A 16,245-nucleotide genomic window follows, 5' to 3' on the forward strand; every position below is an offset into this window, starting at 1 on the left:
GGCAACTGAACATCAACCTCTGCCCCCACCACCCACAATGCTCCTTAAGGACCTGGCTGGCACTGGGGAGGGTTTGTGCTAGGGTTCTTGTGTGGGAATACTAACAAGACCAACAGATTAGAATAAAAGTCTGTTGTGATGAGAGGTAGCTCCGAGTTCAAATCTGACCATTCTGAAGCCACTCACCAGGCTGAGGGCTTTGGGACAAGCCACTTACCGCCCCCGCTCCCCATACGCAGCATCGATCTCTGCATCTTTAACTTGTGAAACACCAAACTCTAAGGACTCTTGTGTGGGTCCTGGGAGCTGGGTCAAAAGAAAACTCGTGGCATCATCAGACCTGGCGCTCAGGGTCTGACAGGTGACATATTGATAACCACAGAGGTAACCAGGGGATGTCGTCAAGGATCACCCTAGTAAAGCATCCAGACTCCCAGCCAGCCTTGCTAGTCAAACACTGGCCATTATGGCAGGTATGTGATGCTGGGGACATAGCCAAGTACCAGGTGGCCATGCTTAGGCTGTGAGCTGACCATAGCAACCGTCTCAGGGCACCAAGGAGCATTGTGGGTGGAGAATTTCGACATTTCAAGGCAAGCCAAACCATACTAGGGAGACAGTTAAGTAGAGGGCCAGAGGTTTCCCCATCTTAGGCGAGGGCAGGAGACATTTTGAACCTTCTGAATGCCATGGATCTACATGGCAGGAGAGAGCGAAGTGTATGAAACATCCTACTAACCTGTATGCCTAGCTTCCTCTGCGTTGGAGGCTTTAGGCAAGTCACTCATTCCTGTAGCCCTCCTTGCCTGCATCCAGAAAATGGGGTGAGTGTGGCCCACAGTTACGACCAACGACAATGAGAAATGAGAAGTTGGAAAAGGCCAATAGGAGGTGCTTGGTGGCTGGGACTCCCTTTCTTATCTTAGGTGAGCTTAGGTTCATATCCAGCCCAGCCTTCACAGGGAAGCACTACATAGACATTGCTTGTTTTGGCTTCCTGGAAGAGGCATGTTGTCTGCTGAACCTTGAAGAAGAGAAATAGTGAACAGGACCAGCCCAGAGAGGAGACGGAGCCAGAAACCAAGCCTGCGGCGCTCCTGCACTACCTTCTGTTAGCTTTGTCAAGCGCCTTCCACGTTTGCCTGCTTTCAAAGAAATCATGCATTTTGAAATTTAATACATTCTCAAGCCCAAGAAAAACAGTGAAAGGCTGGAGATGTGAGTGACATATGTCTGTCACCTCAGCACTCTGGAGGCCGATGCAGGAGGATCATGGGTTCTAGGCTACCCTGGACCACATAGCAAGATCCTGTCTAAAAACCAAAAATAAAATCAAAACAAATAATGGTAAGAAGCCCTGAAGGCTTCCTTCCACCCAAGTTATGGATTTCACGTTATCCCGCCAAAGAAGTCTGCACAAATTCCAGCCCCTCTGTCTTGTTTTGCACCTGATTTTTCCCTCCTTTGGAGGTGACTTCATATTTGTCCCTAACAGCTTCCTGATCCATTTCACAATGCCACATTACCCCCCACTACAGAGAGGTCCTGGGCTCCTGGCAGCCTCCATCTCTCCTCTGCGGGGCGGTGGCCAGAACTAGGCATGGTGAGCCACTGAAAGGTTTGCCTCAGTTGGCATCTGGACCCAGACACCTACCCCACAATCCCGTCAACACTCAGCTTTGGCCAGTGCTCAGGGCCTCTCCCAGAAAAGTGTGGGCCGCAGCCTCTGGGCAGGGGGAGAGCACCCTACAGCATGGTCCTCCCTGCCCTATCTCAGCCTGAACACCTCGAACTTGGGTCCCCATCCCTGAAGAAATTTCCCATCAGCCCTTCTTGAGGGGGACCATCTTATGTTTCCTGGTCTCCCTGGGCTACCCAAACCTCCACAGCCCCAAAGAACTCAGGGAAAGGAACTTTTTCTCAGGAAAAAAAACTGGACCTATAGACAATTAAGCAAGTGACCCTGGCGTGATTTCTTACCCAGAGATGGTCTGAGTGGATCCGGAGACCAAGGGGCACAGAGCTGGGCCCTGGAGTCACGGTGGCTCTCCCCAAGCTCCTGGGAACCCTGAGAGGTGTGGCAAAGAGGTGGGCAGAGCCATACTTGGTCCTGGCCATAGTCTTGCCCTTCAGCCCACCAAGGGCCCCTCTTCTTATAGCCCCTACCCTTACCCCAATCGCAGGGGATGCCCGGCAAGGCCTGGCCACAGTCTGTTCCCTAGGGCCCAGGTGCCCCCTCCTTTTTTCTTCCTGATGGTTCCAATGCTATTCTACCCCATGTCAGGCCGTGGGAAGAATGCCGTGTCCTCTGAACGGGGGCCAAGAGTGACAGGTGGTGGCAACCCGCACTCCATGGCCCCTGGTGTCAAAGATCCTCCTCTTAGTCTCCGCCTCCACTGCCCACGCCTCTGCCTCCGCCTCTGCCCACCGGGTCCAATCCCTTACAACCACCCCAGGATTGCTCCTGAGCAGACTGCCGGCCACCACGTTGCCCTTCTCTATCCAGGTATATCTCTCCTCCCAGTTGTTTGGCCTTGGCCTTCTCTCTCCAAAACCGGAAAAGAGGGGGAGGGTGTCTGACAGCCTGATACACTTTTCTCCTCTTTCTGCAGCAACAAAGACTTGAGTTAGACAAGCAGAAACACACGCCTACCTACCTCATGGCTACAGAAAACGGAGCAGTTGAGCTGGGAATCCAGAGCCTGTCAGCAGGTGCCAAGCTGGGGCAGGAGATGGGAGGGAGGAGCTTCAGAAGGGATGTTTTTGAAGCCAGGGTTGGGCAGGTTCCTCACAGGGAAGTCTGTGCCCAAGGTTGTTTTGCACGGGAATGGGGATAATCTGTGCGTGGAGTTGGCTGGGTCCAGGAACCCCTTGCTGGAGGGACCGGGGAGATGGGGAACCTCCATCAGTGGCTGTTGGGGTTCACTTCAGCGCGAGTATGCAGAGTGGTGGGAGGCCTGTCCTGGTGGCTCAGGCATTGACAGGTTGTTCCAGAGCGATCTCTGTCAGGCCTGGCAGGGGAAGGGAGGACGGGGATGCTGATGATGCCCCCCCTCCTTTGTAGAACAGACACCTAAAGGTGCTGCAGGCGATGGAACTCCAGCTTCAGAGGAAGACCCCAGTCCCCCAGCCACAGAGAAAGACCCGGGCCCCTCTAACACAAAGAAAGATCCTGGAACAGAGAAAGACCCAGGCCCCTCTAACACCAAGAAAGACCCTGACACAGAGAAAGACCCAGGCCCCCCTAACATGAAGAAAGACCCCGGGACAGAGAAAGACCCAGGCCCCCCAAACACAAAGAAGGACCCTGGAACAGAGAAAGATCTAGGCCCCCCAAACACGAAGAAAGACCCTGGAACAGAGAAAGACCCAGGCCCCCCTAACACGAAGAAAGAACCTGGAACAGAGAAAGGCCTGGCCCCTTCTAACACAAAGCAAGACCCTGGAACAGAGAAAGACCCAGGCCCCCCTAACATGAAGAAAGACTCCGGGACAAAGAAAGACCCGGAGCCCCCAAACACAAAGAAAGACCCTGGGACAGAGAAAGATCTAGGCCCCCCTAACATGAAGAAAGACCCAGGAATAGAGAAAGACCTGGCCCCCCCTAACATGAAGAAAGATCCTGGAACAGAGAAAGACCCAGGCTCCCCCAACACAAAGAAAGACCCTGGAACAGAGAAAGATCCAGACCCCTCTAACACAGAGAAAGACCCTGGAACAAAGAAAGACCCAGACCCCTCTAACACCAAGAAAGACCCTGACACAGAGAAAGACCTGGGCCCCCCTAACACGAAGGAAGACCCTGGAGCAGAGAAAGACCCAGGTCCCCTTAACACAAAGCAAGACCCTGGCACAGAGAAAGACCTGGGCCCCCCAAACACAAAGCAAGACCCTGGAACAGAGAAAGACCTGGGCCCTCCTAATACGAAGAAAGATCCCGGGACAGAGAAAGACCTGGGCCCCCCTAATACGAAGAAAGATCCAGAGAAAGACCTGGCCCCTCCAAACACAAAGAAGGACCCTGGGACAGAGAAAGACCTGGGCCCCTCCAACACAGAGAAAGACCTCGGGACAGAGAAAGACTCAGGTCCCCCTAACACGAAGAAAGACCTCGGGACAGAGAAAGACCTGGGCCCCCTTAGCACGAAGAAAGACCCTGATACTCCGCACCCAAAGAAAGGTTTGGATCCACCCTCCCTGAAGAAAGATGCCAAAGCCCCTGCTCCAGCGGAAAAGGGTGACTCAGCCAGCAGCCAGGGCCCTTCAAGAGAAGGGGACGGGGATGGGGGTCCTGCTGAAGGCAGTGTGGGGCCTCCTGCAGCCTTGCCCCAGCCCTCTGCCACCCCTGAGGCCAGCGTCCAGAATCAGGATGCCAAGCAAGCACTCTCGGGCAAGCAGGGACCTGGAGAGCCCAAGGCGGGCAGGAAAGCAGCGGAGTGTCGAGAAGCAGGAAGAAGAGGCTCACCCGCCTTTCTTCATAGCCCTAGCTGCCCTGCCGTCATCTCATGGTGAATGTCCCTGCTCGGGGAGGGAAACAGCGGGGAGCTCCCTTTCCAGGCTTACCCCCCCTGGCTTGAGTACTGGGTGTTATCACATCTAGCACTGGGAAGGTAGTTCTGTCCCAGACCCCCCTTCTCCCACATTGTCCCCGAAGAAACCAGGATATTACCTTTGTTCAGAGAACAGAACGTCAGACAGGGGATGTCCCCAAAGGCCACCCAGGTTGCCTGTTTGTTTGTTTTCTCAAGACTTCTGGGGACTTATTTCATGAGTGGCAAGTGGCAAGCTGGAGAGAAGTAGCCCTTCTTAATTTAAGACGAAGAGGCGACTCAGGGTTCACTAGTAAGCCAATGCAATCACTTCCGCACAACTGGACACTCGTGAACTGTAGACACAATAGCGACACTTCTTGCACCATCTGATAGTAACACATTAGTGGCAGTTACATGGCAACTGTTTTTATGAATCAGGGGCTTATAGTTTCCTGTCAGTCGGTAGGATGAGCTACGTCATGGCAGCCAGATCCCGTCAGTAGTTCCTCCGTGTGTTGAGAACTGGCCTTTGAAGTGGATGGTGGAGGTGGACGTATTTGGGGAGGGGGAACAAGGTTGTCTTTGAAGCCTCTAACCTGCACAGTGTGTCTCGCTTCTTAGCTCTGAGAAGACACAGGTTGAGAAGCCCCTAAGTGAGACAACAGAACTCATCTTCACAGGGGTGTCTGTGACCCCCGACTCCCAAGATCCTGGGCCAGCCAAGGCAGAAGGCGGGACAAACACCCTGGAAGAGAACCAGAAGGCAGAGGCAGAGAAAGCCCCAGGCCAGGCTGGCCAGGCTAAGGTGCAAGGGGACACCTCCCAGAGGATCGAGTTCCAGGCTGTTCCCTCAGAGAGAGCGGAGGTGGGGCAGGCCCTCTGTCTCACTGCCAGGGAGGAAGACTGCTTCCAAATTCTGGGTAGGTAGGGGCAGGTTGGGGCTGAAGCGAACCGAAGATGGGGGAGGGAAGGGATGGGATAGTCCCAAGGATCCTTCCGTATGCAGAGGCCTGATCTACCCTGATCCGGGTCTCCCCTGGGCTCCCCAGTTCAAATGGCACAGGGCACCGGGTAGTGTTTCTTTCTGATAGAGGTGGGACAGGGAAACTAAATGCCCAAAGACAGATGGCGAAGGCTGTCAGACTCAAAAACCAATTTTGATTGTCTTCTACTTCCGCTAACACGGCATTAAAGAAAGACAATCACGCAGCCGAGTGGAGCCAGAGACTTGCTGCCAAGTGGGCTTGCGGGCTCTGTCTGAGGAAGGGTTCCAATTACAGGTGCAGGGCAACGAAATGGTGGAGGGGAGGGTTTCAGGGAGTCATAGCGGTTCCATGAGCTGCACAGGTGTTTGTGTGTGGGACCAGGGGCCAGGGAAGCTGGGGCCGCGCCCCACAGGTACTCAGCGAAAGCCCTGGGTGGCAGGAGAGCCAACTTGAGCAGCAGGAAGGGGGAAGGGGTCCCAGCAAGGGTGCCGTCGGGCTGGGGGTGGGGTGACATAGGGTCAGAAGAGCCCAGAGTGTCCTGACACCCCCTCCTCCAGACTGAGGTGCCCTGGGAGACCAGCCAGTCTGCCTGGCTCGCGGCAGAGTGCCACCCAGACAGGGTGGGAGGACCTGGCGGCTGGGCGGTGGCCAGGGGCCCTGCCTCCTGCCCTCGCGGCGACAGAGACCTCCACCCCGCCCAGAGATCACATCCTTGGCATGATAGGACCTGAACCACCTCCAAGGGCTGTCTGATTTATCACCAGAGTGGCTTCCCTGCTGCCTCGGACTATTTTTAAAGGTTTCCATTCCCATGAGTCAGCCGGCTGGCCTTCCAAGCCCGCTGTCCCCATGATGTCCACTAGATGGCAGCATGTCACCACCGAACTGTTGCGTCCCTGGGCGCCCCGCTGTGGTGTAATCAGGTGGTGAGCAAGTGTCTCCACCCACACCATCACCCAGACACAGCAGTCGCACTGTCTGGGATTCCACTTCACAGCTGTTGTGGGGGCTTGTTTGGGTGTTTGGAGGTTTTTTTTTTAATGGAAACAGCCCTTCCTCCCCGCTAGAGCTTGCATTTAAGTCCAGTCAGCTAGCGGCCTCAGTTCTGCAGCGAACCTGAATTCCCCTAATGGAGACAGATTTTGGGTGTACAAAGGCCAATTTGGGTGTACACAGCAGAACTAGAATTGGAACCCGGGTCCCGTTCTGATCAGGTATCCTTCAGGAATCACTCGGTAAACTCATCTTTCAGGGAGGAGTGGGGGCAGATACAGTAGGCAGGAGACAGTGGTGTCAAAGACCTTTCCCAGAGGTCCCCGCCCCTGGCTCTAACAGCTCAACTCTGTCTCCTTAGATGACTGCCCGCCACCTCCGGCCCCCTTCCCACACAGGATCGTGGAGCTGAGAACCGGAAATGTCAACAGTGAATTCAGCATGAACTCAAAGGAGTCTCTGGGAGGGTGAGCCAGGGACCCAAGCCTGGAACCATGCACGGGGCAGGCACGGGTCGGTGTACCAGCTCCTGTGGCGCACACACACCCACTAGGACATGGCTCACATGCATGCACTTGCTTCTATGTAATCTCACGTTCTATCCATCACATCCTGAGGTGTGGTGATTGTGGTTACATCCCCGGATGTGCCTTTGGCCATTCCTATAGGAAATCCACAGGCTGGTCCACCTTGCCCCATGTTCTCCAGACACCATCATGAGGGAGTTAGGGCCGGTGGGGTGAATGCGCCCATCTCTCAGAGGGGCAGCCAGAGTCACCGGCAGGCCTGGGCAGAGGAGAACAGAGCACAGGTTCTTGCTGACCCTTGGGTCTTGGAAGCATCCTCACTTCAACTTCTCTTTCTAGTGGGAAGTTTGGAGCTGTGTGCACCTGCACGGAGAAAGCCACAGGCCTCAAACTGGCAGCCAAAGTCATCAAGAAACAGACTCCCAAGGATAAGGTAGTGGTGGAAAGCGGACCATCTCTTATCTCTACCTACCCACAGCGCTAGGCTTGGGCTCTGATACGAGAAGCTTGTGTCATTAAAGATACCACATAAGGAATAGGGTGGACACAGCCTGTTACAGGAGGCTGGTGCCCCAAGCCATAAACCAGATACCCCAGTTCTCAGGGACTCTTCCTACTGGGCCCTCTGTGAAGCTCAGTAGCACTGGGGAGCATGGTTGTTTATTGGTGTAGGTTCTGTGACAGACATTGGGGAACCTGCCCCCAGGCAGCCTGTGTCAAGGAAAGGAAGCTCAGTGGAGAGTTTCTCCTCCACTGCCAGTGTGGTCTGCGCAGGTCTAAGCAGCTCTGGTTCCAGGAGCGAGCAGCTGTGTGCGGGTTCACACGGGTTGAGGGCCGTGGGCGAAGTGAAGTCTGCCTGGCAACAGGTGCCAACAGAGCTGTGTCTCAGGAAAGCTGTGGGGAGGGGAGGGCGTGAGGAGCAACAGAGAGGTTCCTGCCTCAGCCCCGGCTGGACCAGCGTCTACAGAGTGACGGTTTGCAGAGGAAGGTGTTTGAGTGGCAGGCCATGGGAGACTTTCAGGCAGAGGACCGTGGGAAAGAGACTCAAGCAGAGCAATTTCCTGGCGTTCAGGATTCACTCTGGCATCACAGAGATGGAAGAAGGAGGAGAGAGAAGGGAGGAGGAGCCCAAAGGGCAGAGATAGCAGGGGCTGAGGTTACAGGGTGTCCTAGGAAAAGATAGCCACATGTATGGAAAGCTGGGACCCACCAAGACCATGGGAGCACAGCCACGGTGCTACAGAAGGCTGATTCCCTTTGCTCAGAGCACAGCCGGGACTTTTCTGTGTGGCTCTATCCTGCACTGGTGTGTGTATCTTTTATTTACCTATTTATTTATTTGAGATGGGGGCTTACATATCCCAGAGTGACCTTGAGCTCATTTTGGAGCAGAGGTTGAATCCTGAATTCCTGGTCCCTCAGCTTCTGCTTTCTGAGGGTTGTGATTGCAGTGTTTGCCACTGTGTCCAGTTTATGTGGTTCTGGGGATTGAACCCAGGGCCTCATGGATGCTAGGCAGGCACTCTACCAACTGGGCCACATCCCCAGCCTCAGATCTGCACTCAGATCTGCACTTTTGACTGATCTTCCCTGGCCTCTATCACAGGATCTGGTTCAGCATGGATGCTCAGTGCCCATGTGCTGTGTGAATTAACTGGAGCCAGCTGTTGGTTCATTGATCATGGAACATTTTTTTTTCTTTGCCTTCCACTGTATCAGGTGCCAGAGAAATGTCACAGGACTGAAAAAGTCCCCAACCTCATGGGACCAGCACATCAGAGAGTAGGGACAGATAGATGACTAAAAGCTGGAACATGGCACCAGGTGTTGAGAGAACCAGGGCAGGGATGGGGAGTTTGATCAGAGGGACCATGTCACATGCGGGCCTCTCTGGGGAAGTGGTAGGAGGTGAACTGAGAGCTGGATGGAGGGGTGGAACGAAGGGGAAAGAGCTGCAGCTGGACAGCCTTGCACTGGTACCTAGAGTTTAGCAGCTCCCTGGGGATGCGGGTACATGGAGAGGCCTGAACAATAGCACATGCCAGTTGCATTCCCACCTATATCAGCCGGCAAAGGAACCACTGGCCTGACCACCACAAGTGACAGTTGTTTAGAGAGAGGGGGTGAGGGATGGCGGAGTTTCTGATCTAGTTTTTGGTGGAACTGTGGCAAAGGCCTCAATGACTGTCGGTGGGCACGCAGAGACCACAGCTCCTAGTTCTTTGTCCCCAATGCTTGTTGAAGATTCTTTTTTTTTTCCTGATGGCTCCTGGCAAGTCAATCATGGAGAAGGGTTGGTACCATGGACGTATTTAGCACACGAAGAATCTGGGACTTGCTTAGATCCCCAAGGGAAATGGTAAAGATGGTCGCTGGATAGATGAGGGCAGAGTTCAGAGGCAGTCTGATGTATTTGAGAATCAATCCCATTTTAGGGGTGGGGGTTGGACAGGGTCTTACTGTGTGTTCCAGGCTAGTCTTGAACTCTTGACTCTCCTGCCTCTGCCTCCTGAATTCTGGGATTACAAGCATGTGCCACCACACATGGCTTTGGGAACTGGTTCCCCCTGGATACAACATAGTTATGGACTTGAGGCAAGTGCTCGGGGTGAGGTTATAGGGAGAGAGTGGCAGAGGCAAGGAGACCAGGAGGGAAGAGGCTGGAGGGTGGGGGTGTTGGTGCCCAGTGGGTCCCCTTGATTTTCCTGCTCCCCAGGAAATGGTGTTGTTGGAGATCGAGGTTATGAACCAGCTGAACCACCGCAATCTGATCCAGCTGTACTCGGCCATTGAGACCTCACATGAGATCATCCTGTTCATGGAGTAGTGAGTGCCTGACGTGGGAGCCGGGGCTGGGTGGCAGGGCCAGCGGCCCGGAGCCAGTCTACAGAGGGGTCTGTGCACACAGCATCGAGGGTGGCGAGCTCTTTGAGAGGATCGTGGATGAGGACTACCAGCTGACCGAGGTGGATACCATGGTGTTCGTCAGGCAGATCTGTGATGGGATCCTCTTCATGCACAAGATGAGAGTCCTGCACCTGGACCTCAAGGTAGTGGGCTGAAGCTCCCTGGAACAGTGCTCACCATCCCGTGTCACTCTTGTCCCCACCCGTCTCTCTAGCTCCTCCTAGTCCCCTTTCTGCATCTTCCAGCTTTTTCCAAGTAGACCCCGAGTGCTCGCTAAGTGCTAGGAATAGAGAGGCAGCGGTGCGTCGGGGGAGGCGTCCCTTAGTCTCAACGTCCATGGAGCTCACTGTCTGGTGTTAGATGCCTTCCAGCTGCTGGTGTCACATAGCGGCTATATCTGTGTTGGCTCGGGAATGGCCAGTGTGCATTCCTTACTCAGATGGAGAACCTAGAGTTGAGGGTCCACTTCCCAGCAGTCCCGTGTTCTGGGACTCCTCCATGGAGCTCACTGAGAAGCCTCATGCCAGGGTCGCAGTGCGTAGGAGGCAGGCGCCAGTGATGAACTCTAAGAGGACTTTCACATCCTGCACACAGCTGACCAGGGGCAGCAGACAGATTCCGCACGGTGCACTCACTCCCATCAGCACCAGTGGCTGCAGAGAGCTTAGAGGCAACTGCTTAGGGCCTGGAATGGGGAGGAGAAACACAAGCTACCAGGTGTCTCCTGTCGCTGTGACAGACGCTAATGAGTATCGAGAGGGAAAGTTAATAAGCTCCATCAGTACGGGGGTGGGTACCTGTTTCATTCACTTAACATACAGTTGCTGAGTGCCTGCAGCAGGAAAGAGCATCCTAGTGCAGGAACTTACAACTGGGACTAGGATGGACTTGTTCCCTGTTCATTATACAATGTCCAATAAGTAAAATTCATTTAAAAAGATTACAGAAGGCACAACAGAGTACCCAGGGCGCGCAGAGAGTAGAGATGGAGAAGCAAACATTTGTCTGGTGGAGCAGAGTCATGGATGGGAGCATCCAACATCTTCTGGCTTTGCTCAGTGTCATGGTCTGAGAGGGCATGGGATTCTCCCAGCAGCTCCTGCAGGTACCTATGAGGACAAATGGGAGGAGAGAGAGGAGATGGGGGCTTAGGAGGCCATGGTAGGAAGCTAGGAGAGAGCCTGGGGGGTGGGGACTGCAGGGTGCGCTTGGAAACATAGGAGTACCTGGCTGAGGGCGTGTGTGGAGTGGGTTGGAAAAGAGTCAGAGGTAATTATTGAGTTAGAGGGACAGATGGGTCCCTCCAGGAGCTAGGATAGGATGTCTGTTATTCCCCTGTGAAGGCTGATTTGGGGGTAGAGTAGGGCCCCTAATTAAAATGCCAGGTCCCAGGAGAAGGGAGTGTGCCTCCAAGAAATCATAAGAGTGTGCTCTTACAGGGGTTCGTTGTGCAGAAAGCAGTGTGTCTTGGCTGTAGGGCATCTCTAAGTCTGGTGGGAATAGGTTTCTGAGAAGGCTTGGATCAGGTTTTGGGTCCCTGTGCACTTCTATCAGGAGCTTTTCTTTCTCTCCCTGCACTGGGATGCTAGCGAAGTCCCCACGTCTTGTTTTCTTGAATGACCACAGAGCTCAAATAGACCATAGAGCTCTGCTGAATGGTCAGGTCAGGGGATGAAGGCCCTGGATGGTGTAGGTGTGGAAGTCACTCTGCAGAGGTGGCACCTCGTTAGCTCCTGTCTTTGAACCATGTTAACTTCAATGTTCACCCCACTTACTCTTGACCTAGTCCTGTGTCCCCTGTGGGAAGAAGATAAAGTGAAGGCCTGGGGTGAGTTTATGCGCCCTTCACTAGCACACTTTTCCACCAACTTTGACGGAGCATGGGAGAGGCCGGGAGAAGGTGGTCCCTGGCCTGGAGCGCTGAGGAGTAAGGTGGAGAAGTGGCGGGTGCCTATAGTCCAAGCACTGAGGCTGAGGGATTGCTCAAGCCTGGCAATTCAGAACCAGACTGGGGTAGCATAGTGAGACCTTCATCTCAAAAAAAAAAAATAGATAAAAGGAACTGAGATGGCCAAGTCTGTAAAGTTCTTGCCATGTAAGCACGGGGACTTGGACTTGAGTTCGGTTGCCCAGCAACCATGGTAAGAAAGCCAGGTGCAGTAGTCCTCATTGTCCGCTATGTTCAGAGAGTCCTAATAAATAAATAAATTAAAAAAAAAGAAAGCCAGGTGCAGCGGCTCATTCCTGTGATTCCAGCAGCAGGGAGCTGAGACCAGAAGGTCTGGGGACCTGTTGGCTGACTGGTCTCACCATTCAGTGAGCCCCAAGTCCAGTGAAAGTCCCTATCTCAAAAAGCAAGGTGGAGAATGATTGAGAGAGACCCCCCCACCTCTACGTATGCATGCACAGCAACATAACACACAAAATGTACACATGTGTTAAATAAAGTAGCACAGGCCTAGTGCTCGTGAGAGGCGGGCACTACCCAGCTGAAGGCAGCAGAAACCTTGCTGATTAGAGGCCTTCTCGTGGACCTACAAGGCTGCTCGTTCTGATAGCATCCTTGCCTGGCCTCTGGCCAGGGCACACTGCCTATCTGCAGACCTCAGTTTTCCACCCTCCACACGACTGAGTGGAGAAAGATTCCATCTGTGCCTACTGGGCCATCTTGTGCTTTGAGACAAGCCCCTCCCTCACAGGACCTCAGCCTCCTTAGGGAGAGTGCAAACAGGCCTGAAGGGTCTCTGAGCATCACCTAAGGATCTGCGCCCACGTGCGGGGCCCCAATAAGGGGCTAGGATGAAGCTGGTAGGGAAAGGAGGGTGAGCTGGGTCAGAGGCCAACCTGGGCCATCCCTGTCTCCTCAGCCAGAGAACATCCTGTGTGTGAACACCACCGGCCACTTGGTGAAGATAATTGACTTCGGTCTAGCACGGAGGTACCCCTGGGTGGGTGGGTGGATGGGGCCGAGGGAGGTGGCGAAGGGGCTGGATGTTTCTGGTGGCAGCTGGGGACCTGAGCTCTCAATCTCTCTCCCAGGTACAACCCCAATGAAAAACTGAAGGTGAATTTTGGGACTCCGGAGTTCCTGTCGCCCGAGGTGGTGAATTATGACCAGATCTCTGACAAGACTGACATGTGGAGCCTGGGGGTGATCACCTATATGCTGTGAGCCCTGGGGAGGTGCTGGCCCAAGTCAGCAGGGGCACGGGGATGGGTAGAAGACAAGACTGACTTTGGGGTTCTGCTGGAGTGGTCTGACCCCGCAGCCAGGGTGTTTGTTTTTTGGGGGAATGCTAGGGAGAACCAGAAGGGGGAACTTTATACCCATTTTATATTTGGAAGAACCAAGGTTACCAAAAAGTACAGCATCCCATCCTGGGCAGACTCTGGACAGCAGATTCCCCATGCCCCTGGGGTAAGGACAGAGGGACAGGGGACCTCTTTTTGTGTGCGCCCACTGTGTGTTTCACACTCACCGTTCCCCATCTTCACTGCAACCCTGGGAAGCTGGGGTGACCGTGCCCATTTTACAGATGAGAAGAGTGAGGCTCAGAGAGGGGAAGTGACTTGCCCAAAGTCACCCAGCCAGATTCAAACCCAGGTCTGTCCCACTCTGGAAGCCCCGGGTCTTTCCAGCACATGCTGCCTCCTGGGTTCTGCCCCACCCTGCCACCTCACTGTCTTGCCGGACTCTCCTTCCCACTAGGCTGAGTGGTCTCTCCCCCTTCCTGGGAGATGATGACACAGAGACCCTAAACAATGTCCTGTCTGCAAACTGGTACTTTGATGAGGAGACCTTTGAGGCTGTGTCGGACGAGGCCAAAGATTTTGTTTCCAATCTCATCATGAAGGACCAGAGGTGAGGCTGGGGACCTTGTATGTTCAAGGGCAGAGTGCATATCCCGGTCAAGTGGGCCTGGCACGGGCCTGCCTTCACCTCACTGCCTTCTCCTCAGCACCCGAATGAGTGCGGAACAGTGCCTGGCCCACCCCTGGCTCAACAACCTGGCAGAGAAAGCCAAACGCTGCAACCGCCGTCTGAAGTCCCAGATCCTGCTTAAGAAATACCTCATGAAGAGGCGCTGGAAGGTACCAAAGCTGGGGCAGGAGGAGGAGGCCTGAGGGGTGGGAGAGCCTTGCGGCCAGGTCCAGCCCAACCATCCCCGTTGGCAGGGCCTGGAAAACGTGGGCTTTTCTCTGGGTCCTGGGCTGGCTCCCGCTCTGAGCTGGCGTTGTGGCCCACCTCTCCTGCCAGGGGAGGATTATTAAAGGGGGGGTTCAGGCTCCAGAGAGCATCTCCGACCCCCTTCATGACCCGAATGTTTATTGAACACCTGTTACTACTAAAGGCTCCACTGCTGCCGTGGAGACAGGAGGCAAGAATCTGGGTCTTGGACTTGACCTGCAGTGAAAGTAGAGAGTTTGCAGGAGAATGGTTGGGAGTGCCGGGGGAGGGGTTCCACCTTTGAACAGGTTAGGGCCAGGTGAGGAGCAACAGGTGAATCAAGACCTCGGAGGAGACAGAGACGGGGGATGGGGAGGGATCCAGGCTGACGAGCAGCCAGTGTGAAGCCCCATGGCGGAACCAGAATGGTGAGAGCACCAGGCCGCAGGCTGTATGGCTGGACTCGAAAGGGAGGTCAGAGCGGATCAGAAGGCCAGCTGTAGAACAGCGGTAATACTGCAAACCTTGAACACAGCTCCTCATGCTGTGCTGACCCCAATCATAAAAATTACTTTTGTTGCTATTTCATAACAGTAATTTTGCTACTGTTATGAATCATAATGCAAAAATCTGTGTTTTCTGATGGTCTTAGGTGACCCTTGTGAAAGGGTCATTTGACCCTCAAAGGGGTCGACACCCACAGGTTGAGGGATTCACAGATTGGGGTGTGGGACCTCTTTTGTTTGCACAGTGTCCTGGTGCTGTTCAGAGCTGGGCTAGGCACTGTGGCTCCCCTGGCCTCTGACTCTCCTTTAATGGGGGTGGGTCTTTTAAAAGTCTTTAAATTTTTTTATTTAACATTTAGTTATTAGCAAATAAATAAATAGTGACGGGTATATAATGGAGGGTACAGAGGACACACTCGTGCAGTGGCCTCTGTGTGGGGGTCAGAGGACAGCTTTGGGGGTCCGATCTCTCCTTCTACCATGTGGCTCCCAGAAACAAACTCAGGCTTGTCTGCAAGCACCTTTCTTTGTCTGCTAAGCCCTCTCTCTGGCCAGAATGGGGGGGACTCTGAAGGACACGCCATCCCCAGGTTCTCCTCTGCTCAAGTGCTGACCAGAATTTCTCTCTCGTCCCCCAGAAAAACTTCATTGCTGTCAGCGCAGCCAATCGCTTCAAGAAGATCAGTAGCTCGGGGGCACTGATGGCTCTGGGGGTCTGAGCCCCAGGAGCAGCTAAGCCTGGACGCAGCTGCACAGTGGTCAAGGCTGAAGCCACACAGCTCAGAAGGCCAGAGAGAGCCAGCCAGATCTCTAGAGGAGGCTGGTCAGAGCAAAGTTGCACCAGGCCGGGAGGCTCGAGGCTCCCCAGGCCCTCATTCAGTATCGCTTCTCCTCTGTGAACGTGGAGTGTGGCCTGGAATCCATCTTGCTACCGCCTCCTCAGACAGGGCCGTGGCCCATCAGCCCCACCCAGACTCCAAGGACGTCCAGGCCGTTCCCCAGTCTCTCCCTAGCTCCCTCCTTTGAACTGCTGCCCTGTAGCCTCTGCTTTGCCCCACCTGGGGCACCCTTGCCTGGAGTGGGATGGTTGGGGGTCCAGCAGGTGGGCTGCTGTGGTGGTGGATGGGAAGCTTCTAGAAGGGTAAGAATGTAGCCCAGCTGCTAGGGGAGGACAGAGTAGGCTTTGTGTGAGAGGACCTCCATGCCCTGCCTCAGGAGTCCAACAGGTCATCTGGCCTCCTGGCCCCCACCCAACACACAGGAACTCTGTGAGAGAAAGCCAGCGCAGGCCTGGAGTGGTGGTGGTGGTGGTGGCAGTGGTGGGGAGAGGCCTGGAAGACATGAGACTACCTCCAAGTTCACCTGAGGACCGAGTCTTCCCAGCCCGGCTACTCTGTGCCCATCCCAGGGACATTCACGGTCCCAGATGTCGGGATGAGCTGTCCCACAGGAGTGTGAAGCCATCGGGCAGACCCCAACCTGCTCTCAGCTTGTGCCTTGTAAATAAACATACAGGTTGGAGGCGACCGCCTTCCCTCTGCACGTGCCCATACTCATGAGAGATCACAGATTGCGTTAATTGTGCACCTACTACGTGCCGGTCACTGAGCTCACACACCCACACAC

The 16,245-nt window shown here is 54.5% G+C and overlaps 1 protein-coding gene across 1 annotated transcript; it reads left to right on the top strand.

The window, feature by feature from the left end:
- Nucleotides 1–2,398: 2,398 nt before the first annotated feature.
- On the top strand, nt 2,399–16,171 carry Mylk2 (myosin light chain kinase 2). The gene is made up of 13 exons (XM_075962526.1): nt 2,399–2,506; nt 2,613–2,712; nt 3,065–4,508; nt 5,154–5,452; nt 6,873–6,978; nt 7,378–7,471; nt 9,755–9,864; nt 9,947–10,088; nt 12,813–12,883; nt 12,985–13,113; nt 13,655–13,807; nt 13,905–14,037; nt 15,258–16,171. The coding sequence occupies exons 2-13, from the start codon at nt 2,661–2,663 to the stop codon at nt 15,336–15,338; spliced, it is 2,814 nt and encodes a 937-aa protein (XP_075818641.1). The 5' UTR covers nt 2,399–2,506; nt 2,613–2,660; the 3' UTR covers nt 15,339–16,171.
- The last annotated feature ends 74 nt before the right edge of the window (nt 16,172–16,245 follow it).

The sequence above is a fragment of the Microtus pennsylvanicus genome, chromosome 2 (genome assembly GCF_037038515.1).
Source record: "Microtus pennsylvanicus isolate mMicPen1 chromosome 2, mMicPen1.hap1, whole genome shotgun sequence".
NCBI lineage: Eukaryota > Metazoa > Chordata > Mammalia > Rodentia > Cricetidae > Microtus > Microtus pennsylvanicus.

Coding starts and splice junctions, on each gene's coding strand:
- Mylk2 (XM_075962526.1), top strand. CDS start 2,661: ATGGCTACAGAAAACGGAGCAGTTGAGCTGGGAATCCAGAGCCTGTCA. Junction 9,865..9,946: donor ATCATCCTGTTCATGGAGTA/GTGAGTGCCTGA, acceptor CTGTGCACACAG/CATCGAGGGTGGCGAGCTCT. Junction 10,089..12,812: donor TCCTGCACCTGGACCTCAAG/GTAGTGGGCTGA, acceptor CTGTCTCCTCAG/CCAGAGAACATCCTGTGTGT.